Source organism: Pelecanus crispus, chromosome 5, assembly GCF_030463565.1.
Source record: "Pelecanus crispus isolate bPelCri1 chromosome 5, bPelCri1.pri, whole genome shotgun sequence".
NCBI classification, from domain to species: domain Eukaryota; kingdom Metazoa; phylum Chordata; class Aves; order Pelecaniformes; family Pelecanidae; genus Pelecanus; species Pelecanus crispus.
The window spans coordinates 25,879,871-25,900,967 of record NC_134647.1 but is presented as its reverse complement, the minus strand read 5'-3'; the positions used below and the strand labels follow the sequence as shown (position 1 = coordinate 25,900,967).

At 57.5% G+C, this 21,097-nt stretch overlaps 3 protein-coding genes across 3 annotated transcripts; 1 reads left to right on the top strand and 2 right to left on the bottom strand.

Annotated features, from left to right (window-relative positions):
• Positions 1–798: 798 nt before the first annotated feature.
• HOXD12 (homeobox D12) lies at positions 799–1,867 on the bottom strand. The gene is made up of 2 exons (XM_009485834.2): positions 1,306–1,867; positions 799–1,037 (listed from the first exon to the last, which is right to left on the bottom strand). Exons 1-2 carry the CDS (start codon positions 1,865–1,867, stop codon positions 799–801), a joined length of 801 nt encoding a protein of 266 aa, XP_009484109.1.
• A 5,877-nt stretch (positions 1,868–7,744) lies between these two features.
• Positions 7,745–9,511, bottom strand: HOXD13 (homeobox D13). Its single transcript, XM_075711384.1, has 2 exons — positions 8,800–9,511; positions 7,745–7,995 (listed from the first exon to the last, which is right to left on the bottom strand). The coding sequence occupies exons 1-2, from the start codon at positions 9,509–9,511 to the stop codon at positions 7,745–7,747; spliced, it is 963 nt and encodes a 320-aa protein (XP_075567499.1).
• An 8,220-nt stretch (positions 9,512–17,731) lies between these two features.
• EVX2 (even-skipped homeobox 2) lies at positions 17,732–20,884 on the top strand. Its single transcript, XM_075711527.1, has 3 exons — positions 17,732–18,155; positions 19,331–19,590; positions 20,225–20,884. The coding sequence occupies exons 1-3, from the start codon at positions 17,732–17,734 to the stop codon at positions 20,882–20,884; spliced, it is 1,344 nt and encodes a 447-aa protein (XP_075567642.1).
• Positions 20,885–21,097: the final 213 nt, after the last annotated feature.

Below are 21,097 nucleotides of genomic sequence, written 5' to 3'. Positions count from 1 at the left end.
CCAAGGGGAAGGGGGGGGGATCCCCTTCCCCAGAGGGGAGCCTCTCCCCTGCGCCCGGGGAGCAGCCGGGGCGGCGGCCCCCCCCGCCGGGCGGGCGCACAGGGCTCCCCTCCGCCGGCGGCCCCGCCGTCGGGGCGGGCGGCCGCAAGCGGAGCGGCGGGCGCGGAGCCGGCGCGCAGGTTACGCGGGGGCCTTGCGCGGGTGTCACGTGCCCGCTCCGCCGGTCTGCGGCCGGATCTGCAGCTCCGAGCGGGGGGTGGGGGGGGGAGAAAAAAAAAAAAAAAAAAGAAAAGGTTTATTTGTTAACCACTTTCCCCCATCGCTGCTCGAGCAGGTTACTCCAAACCACAAAACAAGCCGGCGCCGCAGGCTCGCCCTGGCGTGCAGGGCAGCAGATGAAGGGAGCAGCCGGGACTCACAGAGCTGACGTCTTTACTAGGCGTTATTCCTTTATTTTGCTGCAAAATGGTGTTTACATACAGATAAAAGAAATCGATTTTAGTTTAGCGCCGCTCGTTCTCCGGGGAAAGAGAGGGTAAGAAGCAGGACAAAATCTATATAAAAGGAGAAAGAAAGGTAAAAAGCTGATAATACAGGTTTCCGTGCTGGTCTGGCTCGTCTTCTTCACTCTGGCTAAGAACTCAGCGTTTCCCAATTTACGCAGGGATCCTACGCGTTCCGAGAACTTGGTTTTAATGGTAAAACCCCACACTCCCCGCGTTTCACTCGCGAATACGGCTCTACTCTAGGGGTGAACACTCCGGGCACAAGTTCATGCAGGAACGGGCGGACTCTGCTCTAGTACATAGAAAGCGCCTGCTCACGCATTACTACTCTTTTCTTTTTCATCCGCCGGTTCTGAAACCAAATTTTAACTTGCTGATCGCTTAAATTCAGTCTGTTTGATAGTTCTTTCCTCTTCTGTCGGTTAATAAACTCATTGAGGAGAAACTCGTTTTCCAATTCAGCAATTTGTTGTTTTGTGTAAGGTTTCCGTTTCTTTCTTGATCTCCCCTGGGTGGGGCACCAAGGCAAACCTACAACAAACACGTCGATAATTTAGTGGATCAGGTCTGGGCATTAAAGAGAATACGCAAGAAAAACCCGCAAGACAACAGGGCTAGGCTAGGTCGGCAAACCTGGCAAAGCACGCCTGACAGCACGATTTCTATCTACCTCCGAGTCGGATTAAGCGATTACCGCTCCGAGTGGGTTACAGGGGGGTTACAAAGCAATTACAGGCATCTCTTAGAAAGCAAGCATCGCTAGGTCGCCTCTAACTAAAGCGAGATATTTAAGGCATACCATCCTGCACTGAAGGTCTGAGGCATGACTGGACTGCTGCGGGCTGAACTGTCAGGTTCAAGTTGACGGAATTCTTGATGTCCTCCTTTAAGCTGGAAGTGCAGGAATTCACTTCAAAAAGAGCAGCCGAGCCATGCAAACTTCTCTGCAGGCTCGAGTGGTCATACTTTACGGGCTTTAAGTTGGCTGCGTGAGTAACAGTTGGGTCATTTGCGAAAGATTGCCTCTGCCTGCATCTCTCCTCTTGTTTGGAGCTCGCATCGTGGGCGTAATATTTATTGTTGTCTTCCAGGCACTCTTTGTTGCCGTTGGAGCTGATGTTGATTGGAACGGAGCCGGGGAGGTAAGGCTGCGCCGCGCCGCTGAACGCGTGGCTCTGCGGCTGGGCTGCGCACGAACTTGAGCAAGTCCAGGGGATCGAGCTCCGGGGGTAGGAAATGGTGGGCAGAGCCGCCAATTGACTGCCATTAGCCCGCAAATTAGGAAAATAAAAGGAATCTGGAGATTGCAAATTCAAGAGAGAACCAACGTAGCCAGATCTGTAGAGACTGCGATCACACATTTCCAACAAAGGACTTCAGCTGTTCTTACAGCAGTATTTAGTTACAACAGGGAATAAGCGGAAAGCCTGAAACGATTGGACGAAACTTTGCAGACAGGTTCTTCAAAGCCGGTAATTTCAGCACCGCCTCCAGCCACCGAGCCACAGAGTCCCCCCCTTTTTTTTTTTTCCTTGTCTTTTTTTCCCCCCTTTTTAAAAGTCTTATGATAACACTTGGAATATGAAAATACCGAGCTCGCAAGGGGGAGGGGAAAACATGGTCTCCGCTTCTATAAAAGTGGCCGGGGCTGACTGGCAAAGCTGCGCCGCGAGCGGAAAGATGAGGGGAAAACAAACATTTGCGGAGTCGCCGAGGGGCCAGGGAGCCCCGGGCGCATCCCCCGGGCCGGCCGTGCCCCCCGGCTGGCAGCACCCTCCGGGCCAGCCCTGCGCCGGGCAGCTCCAAACTCTACCCACGGCGAGAGTGTGCACCCGGGCTGGGAATGACCTACCACGGCTCCTTCCCACTGAGGGGAAGGAGATGGGACTGTTTAGGGCACACGTCTGTATTTCTGCCCCTGTACAGGCGAGTACACCTTGTGCCTGTGTGCGCGCAGAACGCCTGTTTTGCCCGGTTTATATACGCGTTTGTTTTAATTGCGGGCAACATGATATGCATCTGCATATGCTTGCAATTAAAATCTTAATAGATCGGATATTACCAGGATCGTCATTCTGGCACACTAACGACTAGTATTCTCTTAGGTCCGCACGTCTGCCCTTTTTATCCCTTTTACCTTTCATCTTCACTCTGAAGCGAAGACAAGTTTTCTAAACAACGCTTCTAAAACCCGGGGTTTATTTTGTCTTTAACATACAACCAACCAAACATCAACAAACCGAGAATAACGGCAGCAGCAACACGGAATTGCTTGAGCAACCCACCGAGATAAAAATAAATAAATAAATGAAGAGAATCGAAAGACTGCAAGAAAGAAAATGCCCGGGTCTGCTGTGCAACAGAGAAGATGTGAGTGCAGCGGTGGGCAGAGGAGAATCAGTCTCAGCTGGGTACCCCGCTGCCATCTCCCGAGCTGCGTATGTGGAATTTTTCTCCCCTGACGGGGAAACTGTCCCCTACAGTGTTATTACAGTGTTATTGGGGGGTGGGGGGTGGGTCTACATATTTCCACATTTTTGAGAGATCAAACAAGAGCCCAGTTATTCCGTTATCTCTCCGATTTTCCCCGTAGCACCGGAGTAAGTAGGAATAAAGTCATATCTGAGAGCATCCTCACAGGAGGTTGCTCGTGTCCTTTCCCAAACCGTGCGGGTGGGGAGACGGTGCACTTCCCACGCAGGCAAGCCGAGGCCCCGCGGGCTGCACCCAAAGACACCCGCAAGGGGCCAAGCGGCCGGGGGTTTCGGGGAGGAGCACCCCGCTCTGGAGCCCAGCCGAGCTCCGCGGCGGCCGCGGGCACCGCGCTCCCGGCCGCTCCCGGCCCCGCCGCCCCGCAGCCCCGCGGGGGACTTCGGCGGCCCGTCCGTCAGCGGCACCGGGCGCGCCTCTCCCCGGCCTCTTTTCCAAAAAGGGTCCCCCCCGGTCTGAGCGAGTGAGCGAGCCCAGCTTCCAGCAGAGCCTTAATGCCGGGACCTGGCCGCTTTCATTACCTCGGTTAAAAACTTGAACCTAGTTAACAGGTAGGGTTAATTTTCCGTGTTATTGTCCTGTTAATCATAGTTTTAATCTTGGTTTTATTTCTACGCCGAGATCAGAGACGCTGCCCCTCTTGACATTCTCCTAATCAAATTCATCTTTCTGTTTAATGGGAAAATGAGGTAAATTCTGCAGTAATTTCATTGCCCTGGAAGAAATCTTTAAGTGATTGCTCTCTCCTAGACCACACAGGACCACACAAGCACCGCTGGAGGATATTACTGACCACTGCCTTTAATTTTTATTGTTTGAGTTATGTCTACCAATTGAATCTCCCTCTTATTAGCTTACTTGCTTTCTGCTTTTTTTCTCCCCAAGAGGATGGGTCATAGTTTCTTTTCATAATCGCCTTTTACGAAAAAGCTGACTCTGATTTTCGGTTCTCGGAAGCCAGAAAGAACGTCTTGTGTTCAAAGACTATATTTTTGCCCGCAATAAACACAAGGAATGGATGTGAGTTCCCAGTTACCGGAAAGAAAGGTGACACTTCAAACTAACTTTTATGGGGTTAGAGAAAACAGAGCTTTCAATTAATGCTCAACTCATCTGTAATTGCTAATTAATACCGCGAAAAAATATGAAAAGCAAAATCTGGAGTAGCTGGAGACACTCACAGCTGCGGAAAGCGATGTTTGTGCTTAAATCTGCAGGGAAAAGACCTGACAGAAACATCTTGTTCCAGGGGCAGCTGGCCGCTGCCGCGGTGCGGAGAGCCTCGGACGGACTTGGGCTGGTTTTTCCAGCCACAGCCGGCTTCTGGTTTGGGGGGCGGTGTTTTAATGCCGCGGGTGTCCCCCTGCCTGTGTCTGTACAGGAAATATCACCGCTGAGGAACAGAGCGACCTGGAGGGCTGCTTTCACACGCTCCTTTCCGCTCTTATTTTTTTTTTTTTTTGGGGGGGTGTGTGTGTGTGTGTGTGTGTTTTGGTTTTAAATAGGCAACCGGATCGGCCTGAACATCAGAGCTGACCACACGCTATAATTTCACTGGCGTATTCTTCCAGTTTACAGACGAAGCTTGCTCTGCGTGTGACCGAGTAGTCTCCCTCGCTCATTTATCACTCGGAAACGCGGCTGCTGGAGCGAGGGGAAGGCTTCCCCTGCCTATGCCGGGGGTTGTCCAGGAGATGGCAGGATTGCCTCAGACATGGCTGGGAAATCGCGCTGCCTGACAGGAGCCAAGCTCCATGGCAGCTGCGGGGCAGGCGAGCCGGCCGGCCTGCAATGCATCATTGTGCCACTGCGCATTTGCAGTTCGCTTTGTCGAGGTACATATTAATTATCTGCAATAATGCCCTTTTCTCTAAACGCGGGCGGCTGTGAGCGGCTGCAGCTGGGGCTGCGCGGCTGCAGCCCGGCTCCGCGCCCGCGGAGCGGGGAGCGCGGAGCGCCGGGGCCCGGCCGGGTCCCTGCGTCCTGGGAAGAGCCCAGGCCCTGGGCACGGGGATTTTGAGTAACCCTCGCCAGTGCCCCTGCTCCAGGCTTAGAAAACCCTTTTAATTTGCGTTGGTAGGTGGACGGGCTGATGTGCCCCGGCCCGCCGCCCTGGCCGCAGCCGCCGGTGTCTCAATGTTCCTGCACGTTGTTAAGAAATGAAAAGGCGGCTCCTCTCCATCTGGTACCGATTTGCCAGCCAGTTCGGGTTTCCTCCTGCCCTGGGAAGGGAGCTTTGGCGGTGGCAAAGCTGCATCTTCTGAGGGCCGGGAGACCGGCAGAGCCAAAGGTTAAGCCTGGAAGGAGGAAGGGGACGGCCCGCCACGGCCCCGCGGCCGGGAAACACAAGGGCTCCGGCAGCGCCCGGCCTTCCGCCTGCGGGGAGCCTCGCTGGGAGGAAAAACCTCTCCAGAATTAACAGGACAGAAGTATGTGTGCTGTGGGGTGGGGGTGGGGTGGGGTGGGGAGGGGGGGCAGTGCCAAGGGAGGGGGGACAAGAAGAATTTAAAACATTCAGAGAAAAAAAGGCTGCAGCAGCAGAGAGGGCCGTGCCGGGTACCTAAACGACGTGCCCCACAAGCCTCCTCTTTTCCCAGAACAAAAATGCACTTTGCGATAAAATCTGAAATGCTCCGGAATGGACTTTTTCCCCTCCGTTCGGGGAAAATAAACGCCTCGAACGCCGTGAACGTGCAAGCGGAAGAGAAAGGGGAAGGAAGAGGAAGGAGAGGGCGGAAGATAACCCCCCGCTGGAGCCCCGCCGGGGCACCGGCAAGTGCCGGGCCGGCTTGGGAGGGGAAACAAAGGGCGCTGGGCCGCCCTCGGCCGCCGGGCACCGGGCAGGCAGGGCCGGGGTCAGGGGAGAGGGGAAAGACGGACCCTCCCCTGCCTCCCACCGCGGCAATTTCTCGCCGGCAGCATTTCTTTCTCCCCAAAAGCCCTTCCCCAGCGGCCAGGCGCTCTCGGATGCTCCTTTCCCTCCTTCAACGCGCCTCGCATCCCATCGTAGCCGCCTCTCCCTTCCCAAGAACCGCGTCCTGTGAGTGGCCCTGGGAAGATCCCAGGCAAGCCTGGAGCCCGCGAAACGCCCTGCTGCAAAAAGAAGGCGAATTTCTTCCTCTCTCTTTACATATATCGAAAAGAAATCGTTTTATTAAAGACGGTTCGGCAACGGTTTGGCAACATCGTTAACAGCTTGGAAGTTCAACCCATATTTCCAACACAAAGTAAAAGCAGACTTTAAATCAAGACAAGAAAAAAGATAATGGTTTATGGAGAAACAGGCTTACCGTATGGCTTACCCACATACACTGGTAATCAAAGTGTTTAGAGCAATAGGATATTATAATAAATAATACTAGTTCGGAACACACACATTTTAATAATTAGACGAGGCACATTAACAGAGAGGATAGCGCTTCTCTCTCCTAGTAGTTGACTAGCGTGTCTGAGCACCCTGTGTATATCATAACATGCACACTAGTTTTAAAATAATAAAAAAATCCACAAAATCCTAGCCTTTCGGCCTATATAAATTATGGCATCTTTTGAAATTACTTATTTATTGCTTCTGTCATTAACACCCGTTTATTTTTGTAAATTAAAAGTAAGCGGTGAACTTCACTTCTCCGACCAGGAGGTTTGTTTGGGTTTGTTTTTTTTTTTTTTTTTAAGCGCCGTGGCGGGAGGAAGGAGAAGAGTCTTGTGCTTGTCCGGACAAACAGGCTAGAGCAGGCATTTTACACAAGGTCTGCGCAGGTTTATACACACCTCTGTAGCGGCAGCCTGTCCCCGGGCTGCAGGACGAGCCGGCCCATCAGTCCCGCCGAAAGCGCGTCCCCGCGGTGCCCCGACCTGCGCCTCCGCGGAGCGCCCAGCCGCGCATCCCCCGCCGCCGGCAGCGCCCGCCCGGCCCCGAAGCGACCCTTCCCGGGAACAGGCGCCTCCTTTTTCAGCCGGGAAATATGATAATCCTTCCACTGAAAACGAACCGCGGCAAAAAAAAAAGAAAAAAAAAAAAAAAAAGGGAGGGGGGAAAAAAAAGGAAGAAAGAAAAAAAAGCCAAACCCAAACCTGCGGAAGCGGGGAGCGCGGTGGGACCTGCCTGGGACTGTGCTTTGCGCCCCGCAACAGCTCGGAGAGATTCTCCCTCCCTCGAAAAAGCAATTAAAAATCCGGCTGCAGACGTTACCCCTCCACGCAATTCGCGCTTCTCTCCGGGTCCCGGTGGGCTCGACGGGTTTTGGCAGCAGCCGGGTGCTGCCACGGGTCCGGACTCTGGCTTTCTTGCGTTTTCCGATTGATTTTTTTTTTTTTTTCCACTCGGCGTGTTTTGAAGTTTACGATACCAAATCAAAACTGACATTTTTTGGCACTGGCTGTTGTTCAGAGAAAAAAAAAATTACAGAAACCACCCCAAAGAGTTAAGCATTTAAGAAAGTTATAACTGTAACCGTTCAACATATTTAAATTCGTTTATACTGGCCTAGAGGGAAGAACAGAAAATATAATTAATATTAATATTATTATTATTTTCAAAAGGAAGAAACAGAACTATAATTCAAGATTTGTCAGCACTCCCTTCCGCTGAGAGAAGAACGCTGACTTTCATGGAAAACAATTCCCGAAATTTCGCCACCGCTGGAAGGAGGGAAAAAAAAAATTAAATATATTTTCAAGTCTTTCCAAAAGTCTTTAGCTGGTCGTAAATTGAGTTTTTATATCCATCACTGTCCGCAACTAATAGATCAAGATACATTGTCTTTCAGTTTGGAGACTATTTTCTTATCCTTCACCCTCCTGTTCTGAAACCAAATGGTAACTTGTCTCTCAGACAGGTTTGTGGCTGCGGATATCCTTCGCCTCTTGTCCTTGTTAATGAACTTGTTAATGGCATATTCATTCTCGAGTTCTTTAAGCTGCAGTTTTGTGTACGGCACTCGCTTCTTTCTCCCACGCCGGTAGACACACATATCGGGCTGGTTTAGTGCAACGTCCCCTATTGTAAAAGACATTATGTGAAAAATTAGAATTTTATTACAGGCGTTTAAAGCTTAACCGATACTTGCTGGGCACTGGTTTTCACGGGCAAATAAATAATGCCGGGTTGTTTACAGTTTATTATTATTTACACTGCCACATTATTTGCACGTTAGTAAAGCACCAAAACCTTGATGGACTGTCATCACTTTTCAGGCATGCATCGCTCGCGAGCGTGCAGGACGGCGGGGGCATTGGCTGGGGGGCCGAGAGCAGGTCGGTGCTGGCAGCGCACACACAGAAATCGCTTTGGTGTGTGTTTCCCCGGGTTTGTTTGCATGTGGTTTGTGCCTCTGTGCCCTCACTACTCGCAGTCTCTTAAGTGCTCTGGGGCCGGGTCAGTCGCCAGCCGGAGAGGCAGAGGAGCGCAAGCCTTCGAGCCGTCGTCCTGCAAACTGCAAACGCGAATACAAACCCGGCCGCCGAGGGAAGCAGCGGGAGAAGGAGCCCGAGGCCGCCCCGGCGCCCGCGGGACGGGGGTCCGGGGCCCTGGCGCTGGGTGGCGGGGGGACTCTGGGGTCTGTCCCGCGGGGTGGAAAGCAGAGGGTGAGGTTTCCTCGGGGGTCGGGGGTGGGGGGGGGGGGGGGGGGAAGGAAAAAGGAAAATCCGCCGCCCCCCCCGTCTCTCTCCGCTCTGTGCGTGTCTGTGCAGCGTGTCCACCTCGGCAGGCCGCCCCTGCAGCCCGGGGGGCGGGGGAGGGGACGGGCAGGCGGAGGAGGCGCGGGGGGGGGTTCAGCTCAGACCATTTCTCTCCCTCTCGTACCTGGAAAGGACGATTTCCAAAAGTGTGAGCTCTGTGTCTGATCTTTGGCACAGTAAACCTGACTATTCCAGCCATTAGCCAGAGTCCAAGACTGATAGCCCTCCATTGATATGTATGTTTCGTGTCTCGGTTCCCCAGAGCCAAACGTTGAGACCATGTCTATGTACCCAGGAACGTGCTGGTAGGGGGTTGTATAGCCCTGGTAGAAGGACACTTCCTTCGCCCTGGAGGAGACTTCATTGGCGGGGACACTCGTGCTGGTCAGACTGGAGACGTCCATGTACTTTTCCACGGGAAAGCCGCCAATGGAGGCATGGGGGGGAGACTTCAGGGCGTTTTGCTGGATCCCAACCCCGTGGGACATCCTGCAGCTATAGTATCCATTGCCAAAGTGATACCCATAGCCGAGCGCGGGGGCGGCGGCCGGCGCGGCGGAGCCCGGGCAGTCCTTGGCCGGGGGGTCGGGCCTCGCCGCCGCCCCCGAGCGCTCCCCTCCGCCGGCGTAGGCGAACCCCGAGGCGGCGGCGGCGGCGGCGGCAGCGGCGGCGGCGGCCGCTCGGCCCGTGTGCGCCGCCCCGAAAACGGGCGAGGAGAGAAAATTACGGCACTGCCCGGGGGCTCCGCCGCCGCCGCCGCCGCCGCCGCCGCCGCTGCTGTCGCCGCGCAGTCCGTCCATCTCCCAGCTCGCTGCTTTGCTCATGGCCTTGCACATCGCGGGCGGCGGCGGCGGCGGCTCGGTCCCCGGCCGGGCATGATGCAAATGGTTATTTGCCTCCAACAGGTTGGATCCTGGCGGTACGTTTATAAAAACGAAGTCCAGGTTGGGAGGGGGGACGGGGGTGGGGGCGGCCGGCTCCAGATTAGTTTGCCGCAGCCCGGGGGGCTGCTCATAGGCTGCCGTCGAAACATGTGACCCTCCCGCTGCCCGCACTGCCCCTTTCGCCCCGCAGCCCCCCGGTCCGCACCGACGGCACCCCCCACCCCCCCCACCTCCCCCCCCGGCTCCCTTCCCACCCCCGCCCCGCCGCGGCTCCGGCGCTGGGGAGGGGTTGGGCGGCGGTGATGCCTCTCCGGGCCAGCCTGGCCCCTGTCGCTTTCATCCCCCCCCCCCCCGCCTTCCTTCTGCCCGCGGCTTCAAAAGGGCCAGCGGAGGACCCTTGGTCCTCCGCTGGCCCTTTTGAAGCCGCGGGCAGGGGCCCTTTTTGAAGCCCCGGGCAGGGGTCTGACCGGATCCCCGGCGAGACCCTCCCCAGCTCATTGTTGTGTCTGCGGCAGAGGGAAAAAACCCGACACGGTCTTTGTATCCCATCCTCCCCACCTCCCTCCCTCCTTCCCGGCGGTGTATGGAGGAGAAGGGCTTTGTTATAGGGATCCCCTGGCTCTACTGAGCTCTTGGAGACACCCCCCCCCACACACACCTTAGCTCCCCAGATATTGCTACCAGCCAGGAAAAGACACCGTGTCTGTGCTCAGAGCAAGATGCTAAACCTGGTGCTCATTAGATGTGGGTTTTTTTTTTTTTTTCCCCTTGCAATGTCAGTTCGTGTCGTGGTAAGGCAGCCTAGTTAAAACGCAGCGTTTGCTTATGCTGACGGCTGTTCTGGGGGTGACTTCCCAAGACTGTGGCAAATCCTTCTGTCGTCTCTCTCGACTCTCCCGCTGAGCCGGGATGGAAATTGCAGGAGCGCGAAGAGCTGGAAATGGAGAAAGCTCTGAAGACGAGTCCCAACCCCAGCCCCAACCCCAGCCCCTGCCCCTCTGGGCCGGTTCCTGTCGCTCCGCAGTTGCGTGTTGCAGACGCTTAACCCTCTCTCGGGCGCGGAGGGCACCAAGTCGCTGGAAGAGGCGGCAGCTCCGCGGGGAAGGGCAGGGAAGCTCCGCGCCCGCTGAAAAGCATATAGCTGGGGCCATGTTTACTGGCCCGACGGTGTCTCAGGCGCAGGAGAGAAGAGAGACAGCCGCCGTGGAGGTGAAACTCAGTGCTGAGACGATTTCGGGGCTGGGGGTGCCCTTCCTGAGCAGCCCGGGCAGGTCGTGGCGGGTCCCCCGGGCTGCTGGGCTGCCGCGGGCGCGGAGGGGCCGAGCGGGAGCGCGGCAGGTCGCGCAGCAGCCGCCCGTCCCCCAGCCCTGCTTTTTGGCCGGTGTCCTAATCGTTGGCAGTTTCTGGGAGCGGGGTGAGGAATGACAAACGGGTGCCAGTAATCACAGCAACAACCGGATGGCAAACTCGAGTTCACGTTCATTAGCTCTAACCACTTAATTGCTATTGATCTTTCATAATCAGCTAAGAAGTGAGCCAGACGTGATTACGTGTTTCGCTCGGTTATAAGCCGAAGCAGTATTTACTCTCAGGACATGAAACCCTACATAATTAAGAGGACGGTTTGTGGAGGCACAAGTTTCTCATCCTTTTATGTCCTTGCACGCAGCTTTCTAGTGAAAACATTGCTAGCACGCCGAAGTCCCGAGAAACGAGAGACTTTCTATCTCCGGACGTCTTTCCATTTGTATTCCCATCTCCCGTTGTGTTTCCTCTTGCAACAAATGCGGTGAAATTTTCTCTCCCGTCACGACAGTTTAAATAAGGCCGCCGAAAGAAAGGAGCACCTAAAGCACAGGGCTTCGGAGCTTTTCGAGCTCCGTTACATCAAAGCAAATCACGGTGCAGCCGCGGCGACGCCCGCAGAAGACCTCAGCCCTGCCGAGACCTCTGCTCCAGCGAGAGCCCCTCGGTGTCCCAGAAAACTGTGTCTTTGGGCGGGTTTATGACCAACAGCTTCAATTCCATAATGAGCCGTTTTGTGGAGGGTGTAGAAAACAGCACTGCCCTGCACGGCAGGATATTATGCACGCGAATAAAAATAATGAGCTCATGAGCCAAGGTTGGATCTCTGAGAGCATCCACCCGGTTTACAAGTGGCAGGACGCGTCCCGCACCCTCGGCCCCGGGGGTCGTGCTGCGGTCCCTGCCCCGGCCCGGAGCAGCCCGCAGCCTCCCCAGCCCGGGGAGGACAGTCCTCATCGAGGCTTCTCTCCGTGGCAGGCAGGGCGACGTGCCGGGCTTGCCGGGCTTCTGCCTGCGGGACAGTCCTTGCCTTCGCTTGGCAGCGGCTCCGCGGGGCGCTGGGCACCCGCGGAGCAGCATTACGTTTTCCATTGACACATCGCACGGGAATCTGCATAACACACGAGCTAGGCAGCATCACTGCAGAAAGTGGCTGTATTCTCCCCTCGGGGAAAAAAAACAGGTCTTTTTTTTTTTTTTCACCCTGAAATTATCTCATTTCCTCAAATACATTTGCCATGATTTAACACAGTTAGGACTCCACTCAAGCTTTTAGCACAGGCTTTTAATATTTGCTGTCTGTCCTTCGCCTGGTCTCTCCCAGGAAAAACAACCCAGTTTTTTCGTCATCTCCCTCGCCAGAATCTGTTGTCGGTAACTGTGTCTTTAGGAAGTAGATTCTCTTGTTCGTGTTTGCTGCAGGGAAAAAAAAAAAAAAAAAAAGAAACTCCTCTAGAACAAACAGAGAACGCAAAAGAAGAGAAAAACAATCGACTTATATTTCCCCCAAAATTTCCCCCATGCCCACTGCGTTCCGTTGTTACCTTTTAACTTGCGTGGACTTTTAATAGCTAAGCAGAACAGAAGAGCTTTCATTTTCCCCTACCCCTTAAAAAAAACCCCAAACTCCCCCACCCCCAGTTAGGATAATGAAAAGGTTTAACAGCAACGCGGGCAAAATCGTTAAACTATTTTTTCCATCCAGATCTGTGCCACAGCTTCTCATCTCTTTATTTACTTCAGCCTTAAAAAAATCCATTTCGAGTCGGAGAAAGTTTTCTCGGGACGCCCTGCGTGGCCTCGGCGCAGCGCTTACGGGCGGCTCAGCACCGCGGGCGTTGAACTTGAGCGCTCGGGTCAGGGGCTGGCGCTGGCCGCTCCCTGACTCCCAGCTCTGCGCTCCAGAGCAGCGAGGGGACCGCGGGGACCCTGCCCGGGGGCGAGCTGGCCGGCCTGCCCCGCAGCTGCGACCCAAAAGGAAACATCGGCCGAGTAGCTTGGCGTGACGCTTTATCGCTCAGATTAAAACCTGTTTGTGTGCAAAGGCAGCCCCAGAAGACATCATGTAATCATTAACCTCCTCGCAAAGCGGGCGCCCGCGGGGTCTCAGCCGGGATAGCGTGGGGAGGGACGGTGCCGCAGGGCCCGCCTGACGCGGGGACACGCTGGGCTCGTGTCCCCCACCGCTCTCGCGTGACATTTCACGGACAATCAGGGCAGAACACGCAGGTAGACGCCCCGAGACCGGCCCTTTACATGTGCGACGGCTGTGCGGCGGGGGGGAGAGCCGGGTCTGAGAGGGAGCGCGGTGCGTGCCGAGAGACGCGGGGCAGCCGCTGCGCGGGCGCGGAGCTGCGATGCCAGGCGGCCTCCGGCGGGCAGGGCGGGCGGGCAGGGCGGGCAGGGCCGCGGGCAGTGCGGGCAGGGCAGGCAGGGCGGGCAGAGCCGCGGGCAGGGCGGGCAGCGCCGGCGGGCAGGGCCGGCGAGCAGGGCAGGGAGGGCGGGCAGGGCAGGCGGGCAGGGCGGGCAGGGCGGGCAGAGCCGCGGGCAGGGCGGGCAGGGCGGGCAGCGCCGGCGGGCAGGGCAGGGAGGGCCGCGGGCAGGGCGGGCAGGGCAGGCAGGGCCGCGGGCAGTGCGGGCAGAGCCGGTTGGCAGGGCAGGCAGGGCGGGCAGCGCCGGCGGGCAGAGCGGGCAGGGCCGCGGGCAGGACGGGCAAGGCTGGCAGGCAGGGCCGCGGGCAGGGCAGGCAGGGCGGGCAGAGCCGGTTGGCAGGGCAGGCAGGGCAGGCAGGGCGGGCAGGGCGGGCAGGGCAGGCAGGGCAGGCAGGGCAGGCAGGGCGGGCAGGGCCGCGGGCAGGGCGGGCAGGGCGGGCAGAGCCGGTTGGCAGGGCAGGCAGGGCAGGCAGGGCAGGCAGGGCGGGCAGGGCCGCGGGCAGGGCGGGCAGGGCGGGCAGAGCCGGTTGGCAGGGCAGGCAGGGCAGGCAGGGCAGGCAGGGCGGGCAGGGCCGGTTGGCAGGGCAGGCAGGGCAGGCAGGGCCGCGGGCAGGGCGGGAGGGGCCGGCGGGCAGGGCCGCGGGCAGTGCGGGCAGCGCCGGCGGGCAGGGCGGGCAGGGCCGCGGGCAGGACGGGCAGGGCTGGCAGGCAGGGCCGCGGGCAGGGCAGGCAGGGCGGGCAGAGCCGGTTGGCAGGGCAGGCAGGGCAGGCAGGGCGGGCAGGGCCGCGGGCAGGGCGGGCAGCGCCGGCGGGCCCGCCGCGCAGTGCGGCCGCTGCACCGCCAGGTGGCGCCGCCGTGCCCGCCGCCGGCGCAGCCGCGGGCGCTGCGCGGCCCCGGCCCGCGGGGTCCCCCGGGGCCGCCCCCGCCCCCCCGTCGGGGCCCACCTGCACCGGCCCCCGCGCCCCGCTCGTCCCGGGACCCGCGTCCCGCCGCCTGCTCAGAGCCCGCGGGGGCCCCTCCCGGAGACCTTGCGCTGCCGCGGGTAACCCGCCGGCGCTGCGCGCCGCCCCGGGCCCCTGTTGGCAGCCGGCCCCGCCGGGGGGGGAGGAAGCAGATATTCCTGTCCGTCTTCCCAAGCACGCTCGGAGTGGTGAAAAGCCGGGCCGAGATGTTGTTTGGCTCATTTAATACGAACTTCGTTTCAATTAAGTTGCGTGACCTCTTTTTCCCGGCTCGGATTTAATAAACGAGTACTGAAATATTCTTTGATGCCTCGAGTAATAACTTTAAAGGTAAAAATGAAAGGGAGCTTGGCCATTCGCCTAAGCAGCTATTTAAACTTACAAGAACAACTGAGTAAACAGCGCCTAACAAAACCTCGCATATTTCGGCGGTCTCTGTAACTTCCTCCCCCTTTGCCCGCTAATGTCGTTATAATGCCGGAGGTTCTTTAGGCCGAGCTGTTAATTTTGAAGAACTATAAGCATATGCCGAAAGGTTTTTAGGTTGTGCTGTTGTTTTCTGGGGGAAAAAAAAAAAAAACCAAACCCTATAAACATCGGTGCAGTAAATACGTATAGTTTGCTGGGAATATAAATAGCAGATGACTAGTTTAATAGTGGGTTGACGGTTTGGGGTGAACTGATTAGCTGCATGGCGGGAAACAGTTTTGTTACCTCACATCTACTTAATGGAAGATTATTATCGTCTTTTATGACATGTTATTTCCCTTGCATATGAATGTAGCAATATTTTAAGATACATTGTACATAACCAACGGAATCAGTATTATTTAAAAGGTGCAAAATATAAAATAACAGCAATAAAGATCATTCACAGCCGCACTTGCGTGTAGCTTATTTTTCTCACATTGAGGCTTTTCAAATAGTCTTTTCCATCCGCCCCGAATAACGTAAAAAGCGTTCCCTCCTTTTTAGTGGTGCACTAACATTTCTGGAGTCTGAAGTCGTGCCGGCTTTCGGTTGTGTGCGCACACGAGTGCCTCGGAGACGTGGTATCTCGGTTGCGGTTTTCCAAAGAGCGGGGGGGGGAAAGATGCTCGCCGTGTTACAGCCTTTAAGAAAACAGACGAGGGCGCCAAACGACAGCAATAAACCCGGCCGCAGGCTTCCGCTCCGCCTCCCGCCCCGCCGGGCCCGCCGCCTGCCGCCGAGCCGGGCGCGGCGGGGGCAGCGGGGGGTGCGGGCCCCCGGCGGGGCTGCGTGGCCCCGGGCGGGCCGGAGCGGTGCGGTGCGGAGCGGTGCGGTGCGGTGCGGGCTGCCCGCCCGGCCGCGCTCAGCGGGACCCGCGCCCGGACACCCTCCGTGCAGCCGGGACACCCTCCGTGCCGCCGGCAGTGCAGCGCCCGGCCCCCGCGCCCGGCCCGGCCGGGGGGCGGCGGGGGGAACCGTGTGCGGGCTTTGCCCGCCGCCCCGCCGCTTGCGCCCCGCTCCGCTCCCCTCCGCACCGGCCCGCTCCGCCGCCGCGCCCGCGGGCAAGGAAAAGTTGATATTTACTTTGGTCTGGTTTTGGGGCTGTAAAACGCAGGACACCACACTGCAGTCTAAATTCGCATTTCAAAGGGCTGACATAAAACGCTCATTAATGGAAGGCTGGATTTTGCAAACAACGCCTAGAATGTTTCCTAAATATTTGGGGGAATGTTTAGGGAGACTTTAACACGTTATTAAAAAAAAAAAAATCTGACAAGTATCCCATTTTCAAGCTATGAATCATGCGCAAGAGCACAAGAGCTTAGGGGATGTGTGTGACTAACATTAGCAGGAACGGCTCTCCTCGCAAAAAATCAAACCCGCGTTTAATCACAGGAAACATTGGGGTGTTTCTCCGGGCGATGAAACTCAGATTCCCAGGGTCTAAATACTAGATGATGTGGGTGAAAAAAAAACCCGGCGAGAATAAAGGTTGGGCAGCTATCGAAGAGCACTCCAGAGATGCTGACGACAAAGGATTTATCTTCGTTTAAATGGTTGCCATCAGCGTCATTATTACTAGCAAAGTTATCACTGAAGGGAGACTTTCCGACTGTCACGTCTGCCGAGCGCGGCAGCCCCTGTCCCCAGCAGCGCGGCGACGCTGCGCCCCGCAGCACCCGGCAAAGAGCGGAGGGATGAGCTCACTGAGCCACAGGTAACTTTGGAGAGAGGGTGCTAGAGGCGGTGTCTCTGCTAGCTCGAAGCCTGTAGGCGATAACCCCCCTCCATCACTTATTTAAATTGTTATTGTTAATTTCTGAATGCGTAAGACTTCATTGGCGGTGGGGAGGGAAGAAGCAGAGGGCTGGAGAGAAACCTGCCGGGAGGATGAAACGGCACGGCCGCGGAGTGTTTTAAATCACGAATGCGTTTGAAGTCCTTCGGTTATTTCCTCCCCCGTCATACCGTACTGCAGCCAGTATTGTCCCAGAGGGGAGAAAAATCGCAGGCTGGCTTCGTCGGTAAGCGGGATTATAGAAAGTAAAAATGAGATCATATTTAAGGACGCAACGAAGAAGAATATGTTAGAATTACAATATCTTAGATTATAATAAATATTTTAATTTCCAGGCAACTGCTGTAGGTGCGCTCGAATCGGTGCGTGCTGGCAGCAGCGGTCTTACAAAAGTCTGGGTATGAGCTTCGCGCGTGTGAGGGGGTGCGTGGGGGTGTGAGTGTATATTCCTAAATAAAAGTACTAATGCTGTCTGGAAATGGGAGGAAAAAGTAAAGAGATATCAGCGGCAGGAGGTTCTCGGTCCTCTGGTCCTCTTCCAGCATTTCCTCGCGTCGTGATCTAAAATCCGCCTTAGAAATAATAATAAAGAAAAGCATTATCTAACATTTAGCGTGTAGTTCTGTCCGAGGACAAATGAGAAAGAAGCTGCATCATTAGGACCTAAAAGGCAACAAAACAAAAATCAGAGCATAATGATGCACCTAAATGAAGGGGGAAATGTTGCACAGCTCATTTTATTAATCAGACTGTCAATTCCACCCCAGAGGCCAAACCCCAGAGCAATTCAAGCAAGATCTGATCAAGCTAAGGACAAGAGCTTTACTCCTCACTTCTTGTCTTTCTTTCTTTCCACCTGGATATATTTGTCTGCTCTGAAGCCGCCTTCATTATCCACTGACAGGAGCTTGTATTTATTTGCTTATAAACCTGTTACAATAAATGATTATTCGAACAGCGTCATTCGTACCTTAATGACGAGCACCACTTTTTGATGAATGACATTTCGGGCTAGAAAGGATGTATGGGTCATTTTGACCAGTCATTCCCTCGCTTTGGCATCCCACAATTTTTACGCCTCCCTCAAAAAGAGATAATAATATTTAGAGACACTTGCCGGGCTGAATGTGAATTAGCCCCTGCTGCAGCTCATCATTAGTACAGGACCAGCCCTGCAACTTTGACATTTTTTATAAAGCTGAGATGATGGAAAGAATAAGAAAAGAGATGATCCTGATGGAGAGAGGGCTGCACAGCCCTACAGCTGGCAAAAGGCTCTCGAATTTGTCAGACTCAGCTGGAAATGCGGTGCTGGAGGCCCTTGAAAATTCTCCGCACAGTGGTCGCCTCAGCCCGAGACTGACTGCCGCCTCCCTGCACAGCGCTATAGGGGACATCTCCGCCAAAGGCAAATTTGAAATAGACACTTTATTCAATCTTCAGCATCCGAGCAGTGAAAGCACCGTCTCCTCCGAAATCCCGCCGTCGGAAAGCAGGAAGAAAATCAGCCTTTATTCCGAAGTTGCTCAAGAGGCAGATATGAACAGTGATGTGGAGGTGGGCTGCTCCGCGCTCCGCTCCCCAGCCAGCCTGACTTCCTCCCAGCTGAAGGAAAACAGTAACAAAGGTAACTCTTCCTTTATCATCTCCATCTAAGCCCCGCACTTTGCCGACCGCCTTTAGAAACCCCAGCAAACCCACCGCCACCGCCAAAGTTGCTCGCCTCTGCACCGGCGCTCTCTCTTCCGCGAAGACAGAGCTCCAGGCTGTAAAATATTATTGCGATTACCGCGCTATCCCGATAGCCGAGACACACCGCCCGGGCAGCTCTTGGGGGTGTGCGTGCCTCTGTGTGTGTGTACGTGCCCAAATCCATTGGTACGTAGATATATCTCCAGAATATCTGTGGGCACAAATACCCACCCACCTATATTTAGGGAAAGCTTTCTCCTTATTTTTCCTCGCGCTCTTGGGGCTCTCGGCGTCTCTCGAGCTGTGTGTATGAGTACGTACATACATAGATTAAATTAGAGAGAGAGAGAGAGAGGAGTGCGAGGAAACGGTCCATATTTGTCTGTGTGTGTCCTTCTCTGTGTACATGCAACGTGCCGTCCTGTGTCCACCTCGAGGTAATTGGGCATTGTTCACTTTCCCCCTCTTTATAACAGAGGGTTTGAAGCAGCCTCGTCTCCTTCCCGCTTTGCGGGGCATGGTGATGGACGATGGTTGTTATTATTGCTGTAATTGGGGAGGGGGAGCCAGGTGAGCGCTGGATTTCCTAGGGGCCACAGTGCATGCCTTTTTTGTCAAATGTGCCAGAGAAAGGAAGGGACCCTCGACGTAACGCTGGAGCGGGGGGGAAAAAAAATGGCTTTTATGGCTGCTCTTATTTCGTACGTCTCAAACGAAAATAAGTAGCGCAGTCGACGGGCAAAAGGCTAGCGGCGAGCCCGGGGCCCCTCGCAGCCTGGCGGAGCCGCGCCGAGCCCCGGCCCCTGCCCTCGCCCGCTCTCCCCGGGGCTCGGCCGCCCTGCGGTCACCAAACCCGCCCCGCTTGCTGAGAATAACGCCGTTAGGGAGTGACTAAAAAAAAAAAAACCCTAAAAAAAACCAAACAAAAAAACCCTAAACCCAAAAAACCAAACCCCAACCGCCCCCCAAATCCAGCTTTATCGATTCTGTGAGCAGCAGTGATTTGTACGGGTGACAGCTGGCGTTAAGGACGGGCGCGCAGGGCCCGGCCCGGCCCGGCTGGGGGTCGGCCCCGCCGCCCGCTCTCACCCCCCTGCGCTCGCCCCGCAGGCTACGCGGAGAGCAGCCCGGCGCCCAGCACCCCCGCCGCCGCCGCCGCCGCCCCCGCCGCCGCCATCGGCAGCCTGCACAGCGGCGGGGCGCTGGGCGGCTCGGCGGCGGGGGCCGACCAGGTGCGGCGGTACCGGACCGCCTTCACCCGGGAGCAGATCGCCCGCCTGGAGAAGGAGTTTTACCGGGAGAACTACGTGTCGCGGCCGCGGCGCTGCGAGCTGGCTGCCGCCCTCAACCTGCCCGAGACCACCATCAAGGTACGCCGCGCCCCGCCGAGCCGCCGCGGCCCCGCCGTGCCCGCCGCCCCCGGGCCGGCTGCCGGCGTCGCTCTGCGGGCCAAGGACCCGCCGGGCCCTCCGCTGCCATCGCCCCTCGGGCCCGTTGGCCTCGCCGCACCGAAGGCTTTTCGTTTGCTTTGAAAAAAAATTGGTCATTATGTATTCCCCTCGTCAGTTCTTACCGCCTTAGCGTATTTCCTAAAGAGAAGAGGGGAGAGAAAATAAAGGCGGCTGTTAAACACGGGGGGATGAGCGCGTCAATACCGTAAAGTCACAGTCCTGTCGGGGGGGGGGTGCGGACGGACGGACACACGACTCGAGTGCAAAACGTTTATTCAGATCGAAGGGCCCCCCCCCCGGGCCGAGGGGGGCCCTTCCCTCCGCTGCCCCCCGGCCAAGGCCGCAGGCGGTGGCTCCGGGCAGGAGAGGGGTCCTCCACAAGCGAGGAGGCGGCCGCGGCGTGGCCTTGGCGCTGGGTGTCGGTGGGTGCCCGCCGGTGCCGGTGCCGGTGCCGGTGCCGGTGCCGGTGCCGGTGCCGGTGCCGGCGGCGGGAGCGGGCGCGGCGGGGCGCGGAGCGGAGCTGAGACCGCGCTGTGCTTGTCTCCCCGCGCAGGTGTGGTTCCAGAACCGGCGGATGAAGGACAAGCGACAGCGCCTGGCCATGTCCTGGCCCCACCCGGCCGACCCCAGCTTCTACACCTACATGATGACCCACGCGGCGGCCACGGGCAGCTTGCCCTACCCCTTCCACTCCCACGTCCCTCTCCACTACTACCCGCACGTCGGGGTCACCGCCGCCGCCGCCGCCGCCGCCGCCTCGGGGGCCGCCGCCGCGCCCTTCGCCACCTCCATCCGCCCGCTGGACACCTTCCGCGCCCTCTCGCACCCCTACTCCCGCCCGGAGCTGCTCTGCAGCTTCCGACACCCCGGCCTCTACCAGGCGCCGGCCGCCGCCGCCGCCGGCCTCAACAGCAGCGCGGCCGCCTCGGCGGCGGCGGCGGCGGCGGCGGCGGCGGCGGCGGCGGCGGGCTCGGGGCCGCCGGGGGGCTCGGCGCCCTGCTCCTGCCTCAGCTGCCACAGCAGCCAGACGGCGGCGGCGGCGGCGGCGGCGGCCTCGGCGCTGGGATCGCGGGGCGCCGCCGCCGCCGACTTCCCCTGCACGGCGGCGGGGCAGCGCTCCGAGAGCGGCTTCCTGCCCTACTCGGCCGCCGTGCTCAGCAAGGCCGCCGTCGCCTCGCCGGACCAGCGGGAGGAGGCGCCGCTCACCAGATAACTACCCCCGGCCCGGGCCCGGGGGCGGGGGGCCTTTTGTAGGGGGGGGTTGGGGGGGGGGGGGGGCGGGCCGGGGGGCGCCCCCCGGCCTCGGCCAAAAAGTTCCGTCTATTTTTCTATTGCTGACCGCCCCGCCGCGGAGGGGCGCGGGGGCCGGCGGGGAGGGCGCTCCGCGGCTCCTGCGCCCCCGCGGAGGCGGCTCCGCGCTGCCGGG

What these genes read in the sequence shown, in the direction of transcription:
- HOXD12 (XM_009485834.2), bottom strand. Translation starts at nt 1,867, where the DNA reads ATGTGTGATCGCAGTCTCTACAGATCTGGCTACGTTGGTTCTCTCTTG. An exon ending in CAGACCTTCAGTGCAGGATG is followed by an intron (nt 1,038 to 1,305) that starts GTATGCCTTAAA and finishes TGTTTGTTGTAG; the next exon opens with GTTTGCCTTGGTGCCCCACC.
- EVX2 (XM_075711527.1), top strand. Translation starts at nt 17,732, where the DNA reads ATGATGGAAAGAATAAGAAAAGAGATGATCCTGATGGAGAGAGGGCTG. An exon ending in GAAGGAAAACAGTAACAAAG is followed by an intron (nt 18,156 to 19,330) that starts GTAACTCTTCCT and finishes CTCGCCCCGCAG; the next exon opens with GCTACGCGGAGAGCAGCCCG. An exon ending in TGCCCGAGACCACCATCAAG is followed by an intron (nt 19,591 to 20,224) that starts GTACGCCGCGCC and finishes CTCCCCGCGCAG; the next exon opens with GTGTGGTTCCAGAACCGGCG.
- HOXD13 (XM_075711384.1), bottom strand. Translation starts at nt 9,511, where the DNA reads ATGTGCAAGGCCATGAGCAAAGCAGCGAGCTGGGAGATGGACGGACTG. An exon ending in TTGGAAATCGTCCTTTCCAG is followed by an intron (nt 7,996 to 8,799) that starts GTACGAGAGGGA and finishes CTTTTACAATAG; the next exon opens with GGGACGTTGCACTAAACCAG.